Here is an 18,467-nt window from a genome sequence, read left to right on the forward strand (position 1 = left end):
TACTGAATTCCCCTACTATGACTCTGCTGCTGTTAATATATTGCTGTAGGTCTTTCAGTAGATGTTTGAAGTATTTAGGTGGCTGCTTTTTGGGTGCATAGATGTTAATAATTGTTAAGCCCTATTGATTGACTGATCTTCTGAGTATTAAGTAGTGTCCATTCTTATATTTTATTTTTATTTATTTTTTATCTTTTAATTTTATTTAAATTTAAGTCTATTGTGTTAGATATGTGAATAGCTGTTCCTGCCCTTTTTTTTGGGACATTGCTCCTATGATAGTTTTCCATCTTTTCACTCTGAGTCTGTGTTTGTCTTGTTGAGTTAGGTGGGTTTCCTGTAGACAGCATATTGTTGGGTTGTGTTTTCTGATTCATCTTCCTACTCTGTGCCTTTTAATAGGTGAATTCACACTGTGACATTTATTGATATGAAAGATTGAAGATATTTTAATGCCATTCTTGTAGAGATTTAGAGTATTCTGATATATGGGCTATTAATGGTGATCTGACTGTTTATAGGAGACCTTTCAGAACTTCTTTCAGGGCAGGCTTGGTGATAGTTGATTCTTTCAACTCTTGCTTGTCTGAGAAGGTTTTTATGCCTCCAAATAGTCTGTGTGACAATCTAACAAATACAGTATTCTTGGTTCAAAACCTTTTACATTGAACACTAGATAGAAATCTCACCATTCTCATCTGGCCTGTAGTGTTTGTGTCTGCTAATTTTATGGGTTTTCTTCTGTAGATGACTCTCTTTGTTATTCTTTTGCAGCCTTCAGGATCCTTTCTTTATCCTTATTCGTTCCCATACTAGATAAAATGTATCTTGATGTCTTTAAGTCTGGATTAATTCTGTTTGGGATCTTCTGGGCTTCTTGAACCTTTATGTCTTTGATGTTGTCTAGTCTAGAGAAGTTCTCAGCTATTATGTCCTGAAGAATGCTTTTTTCCCCCTCCCTCTCTTTCTTCTTCTGGTAAGCCAATAATGTGTACAGTATTTCTTTGGATGTCATCCCATAGGTTTCCGTTGTTGTTTTATGTATCTCTTAATCTCTTTTTGAGATCTTTTACTTCTTTTATAGTTGTCTCTAATTCTTCCTTGATCATGCTAACTCTGTCTTCACCCTCATTTATTCTATTCTGTCTCCCCTGTACTGTTTTCTGTAGTTCATCTGTTTTGTTACTCTGTTCTGATACTGTTTAGGCTTGTTCAGATAGTTATGTTTTTAGTTTAGCTATTTCAGCTCTCTTATAAGCTTGAGATAATTGGTGTCTTCTTCCAGAGACTCATTTGTTGTTTCCGCATTTCTGATGACAATTTTTTCAAACTCTTGATGCACTCCTGTGATTATTTCCTTAACTAGTGTTTGAATGTTGTCCTCATTATTTTGTGCTTCAACCTTTGTGGGGGCTTTTAACTGGACCCTTGTCCTGGTTCATTGCTCCGTTATTTCTTCTTGTTGGTTTAACCATTTTATATAGTATGTTATGAGGTCCCTCTCTCAGTACTTTTCAAATTACTGATCACTCTTGCCTGGATTAACTTGTGTCTAAGTAAGGTAATTAAAGGGTTCACAGTTGTGGAAATTGAAAGTTGTTTCAATATTATTTTAATCCCTGAGTTGAAGCACAGTGGCTTAAAAGCCTCTTTTGTACTTTGTCTTCCCTGTAGGCTATAGAAGCCTGAGGGTTTTTAAACCATAAGTAGGCCTCTTAACTTAATCACTGACTCCTGACCAAGAGATAGAGCAGAATGAGGCAGAGATAATCCAGTGGTTATGCAAAGGGACTCTTACAGCCCCAGAGCTAGGCTATGGAAATATAGATCTTATCCTGTGTTTCCACCTTTGTTTTCTGTCCCCTGATATCAGTACAGGGCCTCCCCAACCTGCTGCTCCAGATTCTGAGGGCAGTAGCAATGCAGACTCACAGTTGCATTTGTTGAGTCTTAGGGGAGTCCTTTCCTCCCTTCAGCTGTCTTTTCATTGGTGAAACAGACTGGAGGTGGTGTCTCAACAGGTAAACTGTTGGACTGTTACCCACCATTTAAACTCTCCCTAGGCTCCTCTCTGTTCATGAGCCACACCTGTTTGCACTCCTAGTGATTTGGTGGGTTCCTGATGTCATTCTAGTCCTGTCTTTTTGTAGTCCCAGGTGGTCTCCTTTGGTATTCCTGATTTGTTATTATGGATTTTCTGCCTGGATGACCTGTCAAGTTGAGAAAGTGGGCTATTGAAGTCCCCTACTATGACTGTGTTGCTGCTATTATATTGCAGTAGCTCTTTCAGTAGGTGTTTGAAGTATTTAGAAGGTTTCTCTGTTGACCCAGGAAAAGAGAGGAGAGTAACACAGTAGCTGCCACTCTTTTTGTTTCTTAAATTTCACATCTGGGTGAGGCCCACTTACCTCCTCTTGACCTTGGTTTGCCTTTATTCTATATTGTTATTCATTTATATTTGGTAGAGACAGAGATAAATAGAGAAAGAGGGGGTGGGCCAGATGGTGGCACATCTAGTGAAGTGTACATGTTACCACGAGCAAAGCCCCAGGGTTCATCCCCCTACTCCCCACCTGCAGTATGTTACCCCCGCTTTGGCTAAGGTGGGTCCCTCTTGGTCCTCTCTTTCTCTGGTTGCTCTGTAGAATCATGTGCTGTAGCCCAAGGCTATTAGTAAGAAACTGCTAGAAGAAACACAGTCTGTGAAAATCATCTGCTGTGATGTCCTCACACCCAGCCCTGGACCTAGAGTGAATCCAGTGAGAACAATTAGGAGACCCAGCTATACTCTGAGCTTTTCCAAGCCAGAACAGCTGCCCCTGCTCTCTGCTCCTGACCTCCCCCTCTAATGGTGGGGTTGAAGGATTGAACCCAACTCCCCGGGCATGACATTTTGTGAGCTTCCATTGCAACACCAATGGTCATGTTGATATATAAGGCTTACAAAGAAAGGATCTGAGCCTAGGAAATAGCCCTGAGTTCCAGAGGCTTCTATAGTGTTGAGTCTTGGCTCTGATAATATTATTTAGAATTGCATTTTGTAAAAAGTCCTCTCTCCATTTCAATATATTATGTGCATTTTTCTATGCTGTTGTTTGAGGTAAGGACTTATTTATTGTTATTTATTTTAATTTTTTATTAGTGACATAATAATGATTAAGAAGACTGTAAAATAACAGGGGAATAATTTCATACAGTTCCTACACCAAAGCTCCATCTCCCATCCCTTCTATTAGAGGTTTCCCTCTGAAAGCATGAACCAGAATTCTTTCTAAGGTGCAGATGTGGGAGGTCTAACTTCTGTAATTGCCTCTCCTCCAGACACAGATGTTGGAAGCTTGATCCATAACTTCAGATGCCAGACTTTTTGCATAGATAGATGGTAGATAGATAGGTAGATAGACTGATAGATAGATGACAGATAGATAGTAACTTCCTCCAATGCAATGAGAGTAAGACTCAAACCTTTGTCACACACATAACAAAGCAGGTTTACTTTGCTATTTATCTGACCCAACATTTATTTCTTTGTTTCTTTGTTTATTTGCTTATTATTTTTAATGCTGCAGGGCAGTTATCCTTTTATCTTTGAAGGAGGCACTACAAGCAGCCCTGCCACCACCTCCTGTGTGCCCACTGCCATGTGCCCACATCCTCCAGGCCAGCATAGATGTCCTCCTAAGAAGCCCCCACAGCCCTGCCTGCAGAGTGACCACCTGAGAGCACAGTCCCAGCTCCTTTATCTTGTCTCCAGGCAGTGCTGAGAGAGGGACTAACTTGCCCATCAGTTCCACTCTTGCTCTGCCTGGGGACAACACAGGATGCTGCTGAAGCCATTGAGGGCTTTATGAAGTCACTTTCTCTTTCCTGGGGACAGGGAGCATGTGGTGCCCTTAGTATCCTTAGTCCGCTGCCTTACTAGACTCAGAAGAGACAGAGACAGGACCTAGTTCAGCAAGTACAACAGGACTCCAGGCATCTTCTTTCTGTGTGTTTGTCTGTCCTTGCCTGGACTCTTGCTTCCATCATGTTTGCTTCTGTTTCTCAATAAAGCAACTTCTCATGTTGAATATGCTTCTCTGCATCTTCTTTGTCAGGCCTGTACAACTATTTAGTCTCACCAATTTTTAAAGAGATTCCCTGTTTCTCCATCCCTAGGGCTTCACTATTCTGACATGACTATTTCAGAATTAAAGACAGGGACAGAGAGAAAGAGGTAGAAACAGAGATAGAGAAAGAGAGCACCGCACTGAAGCTTCCGCCAACATGGTGGTGGCCAGGCTCAAAGCTGGGTCACTCACATGGAAAGCAGTGCACTCACTGTCCAAGTACATACTTTGCCAGCCTTTCTCAAGTGGCTTCTGAGTTCACAAACTCATAATCAAGGCCCATAGATTAACGTTAAATTTTTTTATTTAGTCTTGGTGCAGTGAAATAAATTTTAAAGCATTAAAAATATTTTAAGGAGTCATTTGTATATTTATTTATTTATTGGGTAGAGTGAGAAAAATCCAGAGGGAAGGGATAAGATGGTAGAGTGGTGGAAACCTGCAGCACTGCTCTGTGTTGGTGCTAGTGAAGCCTCCCCCTGCAGCTCTGGGCTTGGCCAGGGTACTTATGCATAGGAACAAGTGCGCTTAACTGCTTGTGCCATCACCCAGCCTATTAAATAACTTTGAACACTGAATGTGTGCTGTGTTATTTGGTTAAGTTACTTACCATTTCAGATTCATAAAACTCATCTTTCAGGGGCCAGGTGGTGGCACACTGGATTAAGCACAAATAGTAAGAAGCTCAAGGATCCTGGTTCAAACCCCTGGCTCCCCTCCTGCAGGGTGTCACTTTACAAGCAGTGAAGCAGGTCTGTAGGTGTCTATCTTTGTCTATCCCTCTCTGCCTACCCCTCCCCTCTCAATTTCTCTCTGTCTTATCCAACTTTTAAAAAATAGAAAAAGTGGCCAGAGGAGCAGTAGATTCGTAGTGCAGGCACCAAGCCCAAGCGATAACCCTGAAGGCAAAAACCAAAAACCTCATCTTTCAACTCAGATGAATATTTTCACATGCTTAAGGAATTAATAAATGTTCTCTATATTAAAACTGTGTAGCCTGTTATCATTTAAAAATAAGTCTGTCTATTCACTGTGCCTATTTACACACTCACAGGAAATAAAACCATCAGATTTTTTTCCCCTGCAGTGCTATCACCAGGGTTGGTGCCTAGACAATGACTCTAGCTTTATCATCTGTCTTATTATTTTTCCCTTCATCGCTCTTTTGATAGCATGTGAGACAGAGATAAGTGAGAGAAAGGGGAGAGGGACACCAGCAACACTGCCCAGCTGGTCATGAAGTTTTCTCCCTTACAGGTGGGAATTGGGGGTTGAAGGCAGGTCCTTGCTCATGGCAATGTGTGCACTGTCCTGTGGGAGCCACCCCCTGGCTGTGAAATAAAGCTCTATGGAGCAGAGATAGCTCAGTTGACAGACCATATGCTTTAAGCCCTGGGTTTCAGCCTAGTGTTGTGGTAGTTGCTTCTGTAAATGCTTCCTTTTGGTATGTTCATTATTTTAACTAGAAGTCAGGAGTTCAGGCAGTAAAGGAAAGCACTTTCCTCCCCTCTGTCCCCCACTCAAACACCTTGCCCAAGAAATTGCCATCCCTCTTCTTTGTCTTTCTTTCACCTACAAGGAAGTGGTTCCAGATGTCTTGAGTCCTAAATGCTAGCTCTCTCTTGTGAAGTCTTGCAAATAGGCCTGTTTCAAGATAACAGCCAGAAATCACAGGGCCAGGCAGAGGCCCTGCAGGTAGACCACACATGTACAAGTACCTGGGGTAAAGTCCATTAACCACCTGCAGGGGGAAGCTTCAGGACCTGTGAAGCAGAGCTGTAGTTATTTCTTTCTCTCTTCCTCTCTGCGTCCCCCTCTCTCCTAAATTTATCTTTGTGACAACAAGTGTAAGGGGGAGAAAAGAAAAAAAATGGCTGCCAGGAGCAGTGGGTGAGGAGCCCAATACCAGCAAAAAGCCTAGTGGCTTTATACCCACACCACCACCTCCCAGGCCATGGGGTCCTGTGGTCAGACATTGTTTCTCTGGTGCACACCTTCTGCATATGATGGGTTTAGCCAGGGGGAAGGAGGAGATGCCTGTACAGGATGCAGACAGCTCTGGTTCCTCTTCTAGGCTACCTGAGGAAGGGAAAAGGGAAGGATTTGCTTAACCAATTCAGCCATCTCTGAGCTCTTAGTCACATATGCTACCTACTGTCCTTCTAGCACCTCCTGGGCCATCATATGTGGCAGATAGGATTCTGACCCTAAGTTCCCCATAATATGATGGCAAAAAAAAAGGAGAAGGAATGGCAGAAAGATGAAAGAATGAAAGAGACAGAGACAGAGAGAGAGGAAGGAAGGGAAGAAATAAGAGGGAGGAGATACTTAAAGGTTTTTCTTTGTAACCTAGAGCTTTGCTCCATTTATTTACTGCAGTTGTTGGTGTTGCTGCTGTTGTCATTGTTACTGTTGTTATTGTGGTGTGTGTTTGTGTACACTCTAAGGCTTTTATTCAATATATTAAAATCATATCCCTTGCAATTAGCTACAGTCCTCATTCAGTGCTCAAAGCCTCACTCTTGCCTACAGTGGCAAGGATCAGAGGGATGCTTGGGAGTTGGGGCATAAAAGTGCTATGCTGGATCCCCACATGCCAACTGCACCCAGAGCCTCTCCTGAACCTGTGCTCCAGCAGGTAGACTAAGTGGCACTATGGGGGGGGGGGATAAGGGAGGGGCTGCTCTGTGTTGTCACAGGAGAGGGATCAGTCTTGGGGACCCAAAAACCACCTCTATTCACAGACTCCCTTTGTAAGAAGGTGATTCCAGGACTAGAAATTACCAAAATGTTTGAATTTATTAAAAATATAGTTCCCAGACATATATGCCACACATAGAGAAAATAACAAAATATTTATAGTGGATAGATGTAAAGTTGATATTTAAATCAGAGGGGTATTGAATAATAGATACTTTCTAATATTTCCCGAATTCTCTAAATGTTCACAATGAACTTAAAAGTATCTTTCTAATAGAGGAAGTGGCATTTTTAAAAAAATGCCTAAAAATGCCGAGGTCAAAGCACTCATTCATTTTGTTTTTAAAAAGATTTGCATTATCAAAAGAAAGAAGACGACTGCCATTTGCTTTTCTGAACACTTTTAAGCTGAGTCCTATTTCTGTTTCTTCATCACTTAGCTTCTTTTTTTTGAGCTTGCTGTTAAACCTCAAGATTTTTCATCAGTGAAAGGTGTGACTGGTTTCCACACAGGACGCTTCCTTCAGGTGAAGCAGGACCCTGCTCTGCTTGGCCTGCTTGTTTTTTTGTTTATTTTTCATGAGTTCCTCAGCTGCCAGGCCACATTTTGAATACAGAGCAGTTTACCCACCCAGCTTTTCATCTGCTTTGCCACCATCTTCATCTGGGAGCTGTTTGGGGAATTTGAAAATCATTTTGGCTGACTTCATGGCTTAAGAGCTCTGAAAAGTCCCAGAACATCAGATAAATGCCAGCAAGGACCACTGTAATCCTCCTTTTATAAAGGAGGAAGCTAAGTGCTACAGGTAAGTAGATCTCATGGAGAGTGTATCTCTCTCTCTCTAATCTAAAAATAACAATGATCAAAGGGAGAAGTAGGTGGAAGAGAAGGAGGAGTGAAGGAAAAGAAGAAGTTCAGACACTGAAACTCAGGGTACTGAGGAGGGGCTGGATGGTGGTGCACCTGGTTAAATGTGCACATTACAGTGAAAAAGGGCCTGGGTTCAAGCCCCTACTATGCACCTTAGGGAGGAAGTTTCACAAGTGGTGCAGCAGTGCTGCAGGTCTTTGTACCCACTCTCTAGGCAATAACCTCCACCCCACTGCTCCTTCCCCAAAATCCTCACCCCAAGATCTCCAGTACCTACCTACCTCTCCCCAACTTCATCCTCTTCATCTCCCTCTCCATCCACCCACACCACAGACCCCAGGGTCACCAGCAGAGCCAGGGCCAGGAGGCAACTCCACCTTCTCCAGGGAAGACAGCCTGGGGACAAAGTCTGGGGTCACACCTTTCTTGGCCAGGCTGGTGACAACAGGATAGCAGGGGAGACCACTGGATATGCAACCCTGCCTGCAGCCCCATGGTCCCCTCCAGCCTGTACCCCAGTCACCTTACATGGTGCATCTTCTGCTAGCCCTGTACCTCAGCACAGGAGCCTCCAGGCTGTGCCTGCTGGGGATGGGGGAGGGGGTGCAGCTTTGCTCTCCCCCTAGCTCCTCTCTCCCCTTCTCAGACTCCAGCTGACAGTAGCATTCCAGGAGGGAGAGGGGTGCAGGCACCTGGGACCACAAGCCCTCTGCATGTTCAGTTCCTTGGAGAGGGTGTTGGGCTGTCACAGGCCATCCTGCCCCTGCCCATCCTTCAAGGCCCAAGTCAGGTGTCCCACTCTGCATCCTCAGTTCATGTAGCAGTGACGCTGTTTCTTCCTATTTATTTACTTTTGCCTTAACCATCATCTTTGTATTAAACTCAAATTTATCACTTAGTGTTTGCATTTATTTAGACATTTACTCCTCCACATTCTTAAATTAATTTTTAAATAATCATTGACACAAAATGCAGTTTACACAGTCCTGATCATCTTGCACGGCTGTACTTCTGGGTTTTTACAAAACACAGGTCTCACACAGGTGAGCTCTCAATCCTCCCAAGTTCGCTGTTTCTTTCTTTCTTTTCTGGAGACAGACCCCAGCACCACACTGACTCCCATGGAGCCTCCTCTATGTATGGTGTGGGAGCATGGTGACAGTACTCAGACCCAGGCCTCATGCTGTGGTAATATGAGCACACAGCACAAGGTGTGGGAAGCTGCCTGCTACTCCCCTCAGGGATGACTTCATTCTCACCACCATCCTGTGAGGCAGACAGACCATCACCCTCTCCCAGAGAGGCCCCACCACTGAGAACCTTGCCCTGGTCACACAGCTGGGAGGGGGTGACACCCCACCAAAACACAAACTGCAGGCTGCTCCGGGTGAGTCTTTTAGGGTTCAGCCATCCCTACATAGCCTGCCCAGCACACAGTAGGCACTCAGGTGTCATGAGAGAGTGAGTGAGTGAGGAATAAGGAGGAGAGACTGAGAGAGTTCACTGGAGCAGGCAGTGCTCAGAGGACCCTTCAGGGAGGAGGGAATAATCTAGGGAGAGGGTCTCACTTCTTTCCCAGCACTCACCCAGCCTATGTTCCTGGAGACAGGGGTATGGTTCCTTGTGGAGACAGGAAGATTCAACCTTTTTATCAAATTCTTGAATGTCTTTACCCCTTTATACTCCTGAAGGACCCCTTGACTGATAGGAAAGAAGCTTTGTGACTGAACTGGCTGACCTCAGGTGCTCACAGGCTCAGGGATGAGCAGGGTCACACACTCAGAGCCAAGGGCCAGTGGTGTATCTGCCTGCAGCAGTCATCTGTGACCCCAACAAGCTCTGCATGTGCAGCCCATCTGGGGTTTGGGGATGACTCTGGGGCCACCAGCACTCCAGAACAGGACTCCCTAGTCCTCAGTCCTCAAGTACTTCTCCTCCCTCCTGGGACCCTGGTGTCTTACTCAGCCTCCCTGTCTTCTGGATGATGGAGAGGGGATGCACACACAGCCTCTCATTCCTGTCCTGGTGCTGCTGCAGGCTCCACCTTTGGGTCCCCTTTCTGGGCTTGCAAGTGGAGATGCAGAGAGGACACAGCCAGTCCTTTGGTGGGGACTGTGTGCTGCACCACGGAAGCCCCTCAGATGTGAGTTTCCCAGCACCCTTCAGGTCTGTCCCTCCCAGCTCTGCTCACCCATTCCCTCACCTGCCCACACCTCTAACTCACCATTCTGTACACAGATGCTCCCCAGGTGCAGGGTGTCTTTCTTCTGGCCCACAGGGCTGCTGAGCACACAGGTGAGGCAGCCTTGCTCTGGCTCTGGCTCTGGCTCTGGCTCTGGATCAGGGGCAGGCTCAGGCTTAGACTGTTGCCTCCCTGCTGCTCCAGCTCCCTGGAGAGGCCCTTGCTCTCCCAGGCCACTGCCAGGTGCTTCCTGGGCCCTGGGACTCCACACTCCAGGCTGACATTGAACCAGTCTGATGAGAGGCAGGACAAGTGAATTAGAATCTGGGGCTGGGGTGTAGGCTGTGAAACAAGAAGTAACAAAAGAGAAACTGAGCTGCAGGAGTGGAGGCCCAGACAGGTGCAGTGCCCTTCTCACCTGCCACCCACTGGAGGGAGGAGTGAGTCAGGACCTGATAAGGGTTACTCTGGGGTCCCAGAAGTTCTGACGCCAAGCCCAGAAGTAGGCTGTCCTGGCCCTTCCTACTTCAGCTCAGTCTAGACCATTAAATATCTATGACGGCTGTGATAATTATCTACATGTACATGTGATTATTCCATATATCATTACATGCATGACAAAGACAACACGCAAAGGATTCAGGATGCAGTAAAAAAGAATGTTAAAGTTCTTCATTGCACAGAAAAAAAAATATAAATTATCTTCAAATACAGAAACACAAATTTCATTTTAATAACTACTGGGTTTAAAAGACCATGTGATATAATTTCCAAACCACTGGAGTTCAGATCAATGATAATTGTGTGAGTCAACAAAATGATAAGAAAAGCAAAATAGCAAATGAAAACATGGAGTAAGAGTGAGGGGTAGATATGTGCACTTAAAAAATTCAGTACGGGTCTAGATAGTTTAATGGTTCCTCAAATGACTTTCATGCCAGAGCGGTAAAGGTCCTAGTTCAATCCCCAGCACTAACATAAACCAGAGCTAAGCAGTGCTTCTCTCTCTCTCTCTCTCTCTTTCTCTCTCTCGCTCCCTACCTACTTATCTATCTTTATTAAAATAAATAAAATATTTAAAAATTTAAGTACATTTACATCAATGCATCTCCTATAAAATAAACAAGGCACATTAAGTAAACCCATCTCTATTCCATCTATTTAACTTAATGACACAGAGAGGATATATGGAAAATAACAGAAATTAACAGCAGGTCAAAGTCATGGTCACAGACTTTGCCCCAGATCTGGAAACAACCTATGTGCCCAACAACAGATGAGGGGGTAAGAGATGGTGACATGGATACACTATGGAAAAGTACAGCTTTCAGGACAGAGGACATCTTGGCTTTTGTACAGGAGGTACAAACAGGGGGCTCATGCTAAGTCAAAAGGAGAAAGGTAAATATGGAAAGTTCTCACTCACATGTGGGGTTTAGGAAACACAGCAAGGGAACAGACAGGGTGCATCACATATAAGCACTTAGCCTCAGGCTACAGATCTGGGGTCCTAGAGAGGGAGTAGGGAAGAGGGGACCCAGTGCCCTAAACTGGGGACAGGGCACTTGGTTGGTAGCTAAATTGAGCCAGGACACATTTGGGGAGATGTGCAATTGTACCCCTGATACAGGAAGTGGCACTACAACATTTTCATCATAAAGCTTAATTGTAATAATAATAATAATGATAACAATAATGATCCATTATAGAAAGAATCATAATGGCAGCAGCTATATAAAAGTTTATTTCTGGGGGTGTATGTGTGTGTGTGGGGGGGCAGAGCACTACTCTGCCTTTTTATATGACTCCTTGGATCCAACCCAGAGCCTCACACAGGAAAGACCTGTGTGCCACTGCTGAGCCCCCTCACCTGCCCCTGGAGGGTGCCATGGAAGCAGGGAGAGACCAGAGGCAGGGAGAGAGTTAGGAGGCTCTGTGACAGCCCAAGCAGAGGTGACAGAGGGAGAGTGAGTGTGATACTTCCCAGGGGAGCAGCTGGGCAAGTGGGGCTTCAAAGGTTCTGTATCCTTTCCTCCACTGTCCTGTTCTCCTCCCTCACTCTCTGAGGAGGGCACTCTGTTCTCTGAGAAAAGGTGGGTGGGCTCCACACTGGGCTGGGGACTCAGGGGACAGGGTTGGGGATGGGGTCTCCTTCTGTGTTTTGCCTTTGGTCTACCACAGAGCTTTGTCCTGAGAACTCTAACTGCATCTCACACAGCTCATTCTAAGCTCTTGTGCTAATGAGAAGCCCTGATTGTCAGTCCCCTGCAGCTACTGCATCTGCATGAGTTCATGTCCTGTCTGGCTACTCCACGTTGGACAATTTGGATTGATATGGGGCAATGATTGAAGAATTTTAAAACCATTTTTGAATGAAGTGATCCAGAATTTTGTAATATATATTTCACAGGAATTGATTTTGCAATGTATGATGAAGAAAGTATGTTTATTTGTTCTAATTGATACCCATCCTTTTGCATATATATTTTAAATCTTTCATTAACTGTCAGCAATATTTTTTTCTCAAGACATAGATTTAAAATGCTTAGTTTTTATTTAACTAAGAGGGAATTAGGACCATTTCAAAAAATTCAATAAAAGATTTTTATACTAATTTCTCCTAGCTTATGTGCTGCTGCCTGGTTAGGGTGTGGCTCAGACCATATGATACACACAGAGTCTAAAGGCTTCCTCCTGGTTGTTTCCTCTGTTTAATTTGATTCTCACCCTGTAGAGTCCACTCATGTCCACAGTGAAATTCCTGAAGCTCAGGGAAGCCAAATCTGTCAGGCTGAATCTCTGCCTGTATGTTTTTTCAAGTTTATACCAGTCAGCATCAAGGGAATGTGGTCTCCAGGACACTAGAGCCACTGAGCATTCAGAATATTCAGGAGCCCAAACCACCTTAATTTCTTTGATGTTGGAGGACAAGGAGCAGTTCAGCTGCAGCTGGACAGAGTTCCCAACTGTCTTTCTGAAGAACCAGTAAGACCTGGCATGTCTGAGAGCCTGGGACCCTGGGGAAGGAGTAGCTAGAGTTGAGGGAAGAGGGAAGACGGTGCTGACTGCTTGCTGTCACAGCACAGGCATCTTGTATCTGTGAAAAGCATCATCTCCATGTTCACAGACAGGACACACAGCTGCAGAGAGGCCTGCTGAGACCCAGGTGTCACCCAGGACAGACAGCTCTGATTTCACCTCCTGGTGACACCTGCCCATATTCATGCTCATCCATTCCTCACAGTTAAATAGCTTCAGTTCTAACTCCAGGAAAAGAAACTGAAAATATTGAAGTTGATAAATAATCCAGTTCTCATTTGTGTGTATGTATGAGGGGACAATGGTTTTACTATTTCCATTGTATTATACACACACACACACACACACACACACACACACACACACACACACACACACACACACACACACAGTAGAACTCCTCCACAACTCTGGAAAAGCCCTATGTTAGGTCACTAGTAAACTTGAAATCATCAAACTCAGATGTCAATCTAGTCTTACAGGATCCTCTCAAAGAATTTGACTTGCTCCTGTTTCTATCTTCTCTGTAGCTCTGTTGTGCATCACCATCCTGTCCCTGTCACCTGCAGTGGTTTCATGAAAGCTCAGTGAGCTGGTGCCCTAGCGACTCTGACAACAGGGGGTGGATATGTAAAGAGCTGACCTGATATGCTCTCAAGGATGCCCCTTTAGTGAGGGAGATGCTGAAAAATATGAGAACAAGTGATGGTGGAGAGTGAGAAGAACCTGAGGACAGTGAAGGACTGAGGCCCAGTTTCCCAGCTTGATGCCCAGCTACTGAGCCCTTCTGCACATGTGGGCTCCCCCACCCAATGAAAGAGAACCCACCCACCCCCCACCTAGCAGAATGCCCCACCTGCATCTCCCAGCCTGCTCTGCAGAGAAGCAGAATGTGACCTGGGTTCATCCTATCAGAATCCCCCCCAACCCACTCACAGCAGGTGCATAAGGAGAACTGGACCCATATCTGTGCTGTGGACATGGAGAGTCACTAAATGCAAGGACAGAGGTGACCATGAGGGGAGGGAGGGGCTGGGACTGTGCTGCTCAGAGGAGGCAGCTCTCTTCTAGGCTCCCCTCCTGCGCAGTTTCCACTTGCTTGTGTGCTTCTCCATCCAGCTGGAACTGACTTTCCACACACTTGCATTCATTGTGTATGTGTATATTGTCTGTGTGTCTTCACCATTCCAGATAGAAATACAGAGATAGGGAAACAGAGACAGAGAGAAAGACACCCCAATAGGGGGCAACACAAACCTAGACCATGACAAAGCAAGTGCTGGGCCCCAGTGAGCTATGTCCCACCTCTCTCTGTTGTACTGAAACCTTCAACTGGTATCTCTCCTCTCCTCTGATGCCTAAGGCTCCCCCACCTCAAGTACTAATGAGAAATTTCAGTTATAAACTCAGCTATAAAGAAGCTTATTTTACTTGTGTTTTACATGATGTTTAAAGCAACATATATATATATCATTGATGTGTCAGAAAATGGCTGGAAGGAGCTGGGCAATGGCACAGCTGTTTGATTGCACAAGTGCAAAGGACTAGTGTAAGGATCCTGGTATTTCCCCCGTATTTCCACCTGCAGGGGATGAAGCAGATCTGCAGGTGTCTGCCTTTCTCTCCCCCTGTCTGTAATCCCCTCCTCTCTTGATTTCTTTCTGTCCTATCCAATAACAACAACAAGGATAAACAACAAAGACAACAAAATAGCCTCCAGGACCACTGGATTCATAGCCCCAATGATAACTCCGGAGGAAAAAAAAGGGGGGGGGGATGGCTGCAATAAGCATGATTGACTCAGTTTCCAAGTAGTGTCTCAGGTCAGGTAGGATTTGATCCCTCTTCCAGGTGAGCTCACTGAAGCTGAGAACAGGAGCAACACTTGCCCAGAGTCTATGTGAATGGTTCAAGATTCCATGACAAAGCCAGGGCAGAACCAGAATCTGTGACCCAAGAGACCCCACAGCAGAGCCCAGCTCCCAGTTCACCATCAGGGAGCTCTGGGATTAAGGTGACCTGGGTCACAAGGACATTGTGTGCAGCCTTCAGATAGCACAGCCCTGAGAGCCTGAACAGCCTGCTGACCACACGGGAAGGTCAGCAGACGAGGGAGGCCTGGTTCCCGCCTGCCTGCTCTGCACACAGAGCCCAGCTCAGGGTCTAGTGACCAGGCCCTGTGTATGCGCAGGGCTTGGGGAGAAGCAGACAAAGATGAGTGTCCAGCAAATAAACAGGAAGCTGCAGATACCCTGATCAAGACTGCAGGGGCCACACAGCAGGAAGAAACTAGTCTCTCAAAAGAGGCTGAGAGCCACTTTGCTGGCAGAGGTCCCTGCAAGCTGCTTGGGGAGACCCTGGTCCCCTTGTTCTCCCTCAGCCCACAGAGCCTTGGGGGAGCAGCATGATAGAGCCCTGCAGACAAACACTGCATTTCTCTGCCTCCCAGAGCTGCCTCATTCCTTCCTTCCTTTCTTCTTTTCTGTTCTTTCATTTTAGGCCACTACCCTGAAGAGATGATAATTTACAAATCTGTGGTCACAAGACAGTTTCATGTCTCCCTGTGGCAGGTGGCAGCTCACCACACCCTCCACCAACTGACCATCTTCCTCCACTGGGGACACTGGGTTCCCACCCTCCCCTTTGAACACCCCCACACTGGCCTCTCCTCCTAGAGCACTTGGATGCAGCCTGATCCCTGCTGCTACTCACAGAGGAGGAATCTGACCTTAAGCATCAGAGTGACCTTAAGCATCAGCAGCCAGTGGCTGCTGGAGGCCATGGCTGCTCAGCTGAACGGGGCTTGTCCTTGGCACTGCCCTCCCTCAGCCTCCTCTCATCCTCTGAGCACCTGAATTCTCTCTCCTGTTTCATGAGCTAAGGGACTCACACATGTTCAAAAACAACATTTTGCTTTCTGACAAGAAAAATCCATGTTGATTTTTTGATACAAGTTTAAATTTGAAAAATACAGGAATTTTTTTATGACTAAAGAACATTTGTAGTAAACCTTGCAAAGCTAACCACCAAACTTATGATAAATTCCCTTCAGTTTTATTGAGATGATGTCACAGGTATCCAAGAAGCAGGGTCTGGTGCAGGTGTGTGATGTGAGCTCTTCATGCCCCCAACACACACACACACACACACACACACACACACACACACACACACACACCCGCGCACATATGAGCTCCTCCTCACAGGAACCAAGAAACCTCCATCTGCTTCCCTGAGGCTCCACCCCCAGTGCTGCCTACACTGACCAACAAGACCAAGTCCAGGACCCTGGTCTTGACTCTCTGTGGCATCAACACTGCTGCCAGAGCCACTGTTTTAGGATGTAAGACATGGTTAGATCTTCCTCTTCAGAGGGAAATGAATAGAACAATTGTTAGTACAAAAAAAGTTGTTTTAATAATTTTTATCTATATCCACCTGGGCTCACTAGTACTGTATTCTTCAGGTTCAGATAATATGTTAACACTACTGGGCAGACTAGAGCCCTAAATAGTGTCGTTGGCCTGGGGGGTCCCCAGTGAAGCAGGCAGGGCTCAGCTGTCCCCTCACCTCATAGGGGCTCTCCTGAGTCCCTGCAGGATCAGCTCTGCATACGCCCCCTGGTCCTCCTGCTGTCCTGCACCTGCGTCATCAGAGAGAGGGGCTGGAGCCTGGACTGGAAGCCTGTATCCCACCCTGTGTGAGCCCCAAGGCCAGGGCCACCCCACCCTCTGCAGGAATGGTCCCCGAACACAGCATGCAGGACACAGGAGCAAGGGACAGTGGGGACAGGAGGGATGGGGGAGATACCTGCCTCTATGACTCTTCTCTTGTTTCTTCTTCCCTTCTCTCTTCCAGAGGAGCAGCCCAGCCACCAAGAGCAACAGCACAGCCACAATGATCCCAGGGATGACTCCTGAGTAAACAGCTCTCTCTTGCCCATAGGAACCTGTTAGCCTCACACAGACAACAGAGCAAGAGAGATACAGACATGAGGATCCCACTGCCAAGGGGACATATGATGATGATGGTGTGTGTGTGTGTGTGTGTGTGTGTGTGTGTGCGTGCGCGCGCGTGCGCACGCTCTAGATATAGAACAGGAGGAGAAGTGTGAGCCCCTGGCTCAGAATATGAGGATCCCTACAAACTCACTCACTGTGCCAGCTCCAGCCTTCCCTGGGACCAGGGACACTGAGGTGACAGGTGAGCTCCTTGTTCCTGAGATGCTCACAACCATGAGGGAGACTGAGGAAGTACTGGCATCTGCCAGCAGAAGGTGTGCTGCACAGGGAGCTCTGTTCTCAACCCAGGTCTGCAGGCTCCTCCCTGGAGCAGCAGGGAAAGGGGGCCTGAGGGGTGAACACTGGAGGAGTGGGGGGAGCACTACCCTTTGGAATCATGGGTGTCACCTTCTCCAGGATAAAGTGAGCACCTCCACAGCAGGCCCATGTAGGCCTGTTGTCTAGTGACAGGAAGATAAGATGCCCCGAGTTGGCCTCTCTGAGGGATGCAGGGGGAGAGAACTCAAGAAGGAAGGAGGAGAGGAGGGAAACTGAGAGCAGTTATGTCCAGAGGCCCAGAGAGAGCAGGAGCTGCACAGGTGAGCTCACAGTAGCTCGTGGGACATGCAAGGGAGGCTACCAGGGGTGTAGCTCCTCTCTGAAGGACAAGAGAGAAGAGGGCAGGAGAAGTCAGCAGGGTTATGTGAGGGTTATGTGAGTTCCTTCAGAAGGGACTGGGGTCCTGCTAAGTGTGGGCTGTTGTTGTGATGCAGCATACTGTCTGACCATAGAAAGCTGGACACAGCACTAGGCTGACATCAGCCTGGCGACAGAGCATACAATGATCTGCAAAAATGCACAGTGGCCTTTGGGTGTATGGATTGTACGTGATTCCAAATGGATTTAAGCACAGCCACACATAAGTCCGGCATTATGACTCCTGATTCTTCTGTTCAGATGCACCTCAGCGGAGGGTGCTCAAAGTGTCCACCGTGGCTGTCGCTCCTGGGAACTAAACCTGTGACTCAGCTAGCCAGTAAACTCCAAGACTTCTTTACAGCCATTGTTGACCCCATGGAGCTGAACTTCATGGATTTTAGGGCCTAGTGTATTTAAAACCCCAGCTGATAACTGCTTATTTTGCAGCACCTAAAACATATTTCTACTATTGGACCACACTAACAAAGCTTCGACTGTTTAAACCCATTCCCAGCTGCCCCACAGCCAATTCCATTATGTACTACAGGATGGGAAGTGCTAGACCCTCAGGCCCTCAGGGAACACTAACTGAGAACTGACTCAGGGAACTGTCCTGGCTCAGGACTCAGGTCACAGGCAGGGCTGCCTTCAGGGTGCAGAGATAAGAAGACACAGTCCATGCACAGAGCTCTGCTGTTCAGTGAAGGCTGGGGACAGGTCCTCACATGGGGCTACTAGGGGGATGGGAGTCAGAGGGCAAGGGCAGCTGTCAGAGGCTCAGAATCTACAATAGCATGTTCCTCCTGGAACTAAGCCAGCAGGCCAGGCTGAGGAGAGCAGGGAGCCAGAGCCTAGGGCAGGGATGT

General features: G+C 46.5%; 1 protein-coding gene across 1 annotated transcript in view; it reads left to right on the top strand.

The window, feature by feature from the left end:
- Nucleotides 1-17,918, top strand: part of LOC132541456 (neuroblastoma breakpoint family member 6-like) — a 34,243-nt gene extending 16,325 nt beyond the window's left edge. The window contains exon 10 of the mRNA XM_060202359.1: nt 17,860-17,918. Within this exon, the coding sequence (XP_060058342.1) occupies nt 17,860-17,918 (59 nt within the window). The remainder of the gene's footprint in view (nt 1-17,859) is intronic.
- Nucleotides 17,919-18,467: the final 549 nt, after the last annotated feature.

The sequence above is a fragment of the Erinaceus europaeus genome, chromosome 11 (genome assembly GCF_950295315.1).
Source record: "Erinaceus europaeus chromosome 11, mEriEur2.1, whole genome shotgun sequence".
In the NCBI taxonomy this organism is placed as follows: domain Eukaryota; kingdom Metazoa; phylum Chordata; class Mammalia; order Eulipotyphla; family Erinaceidae; genus Erinaceus; species Erinaceus europaeus.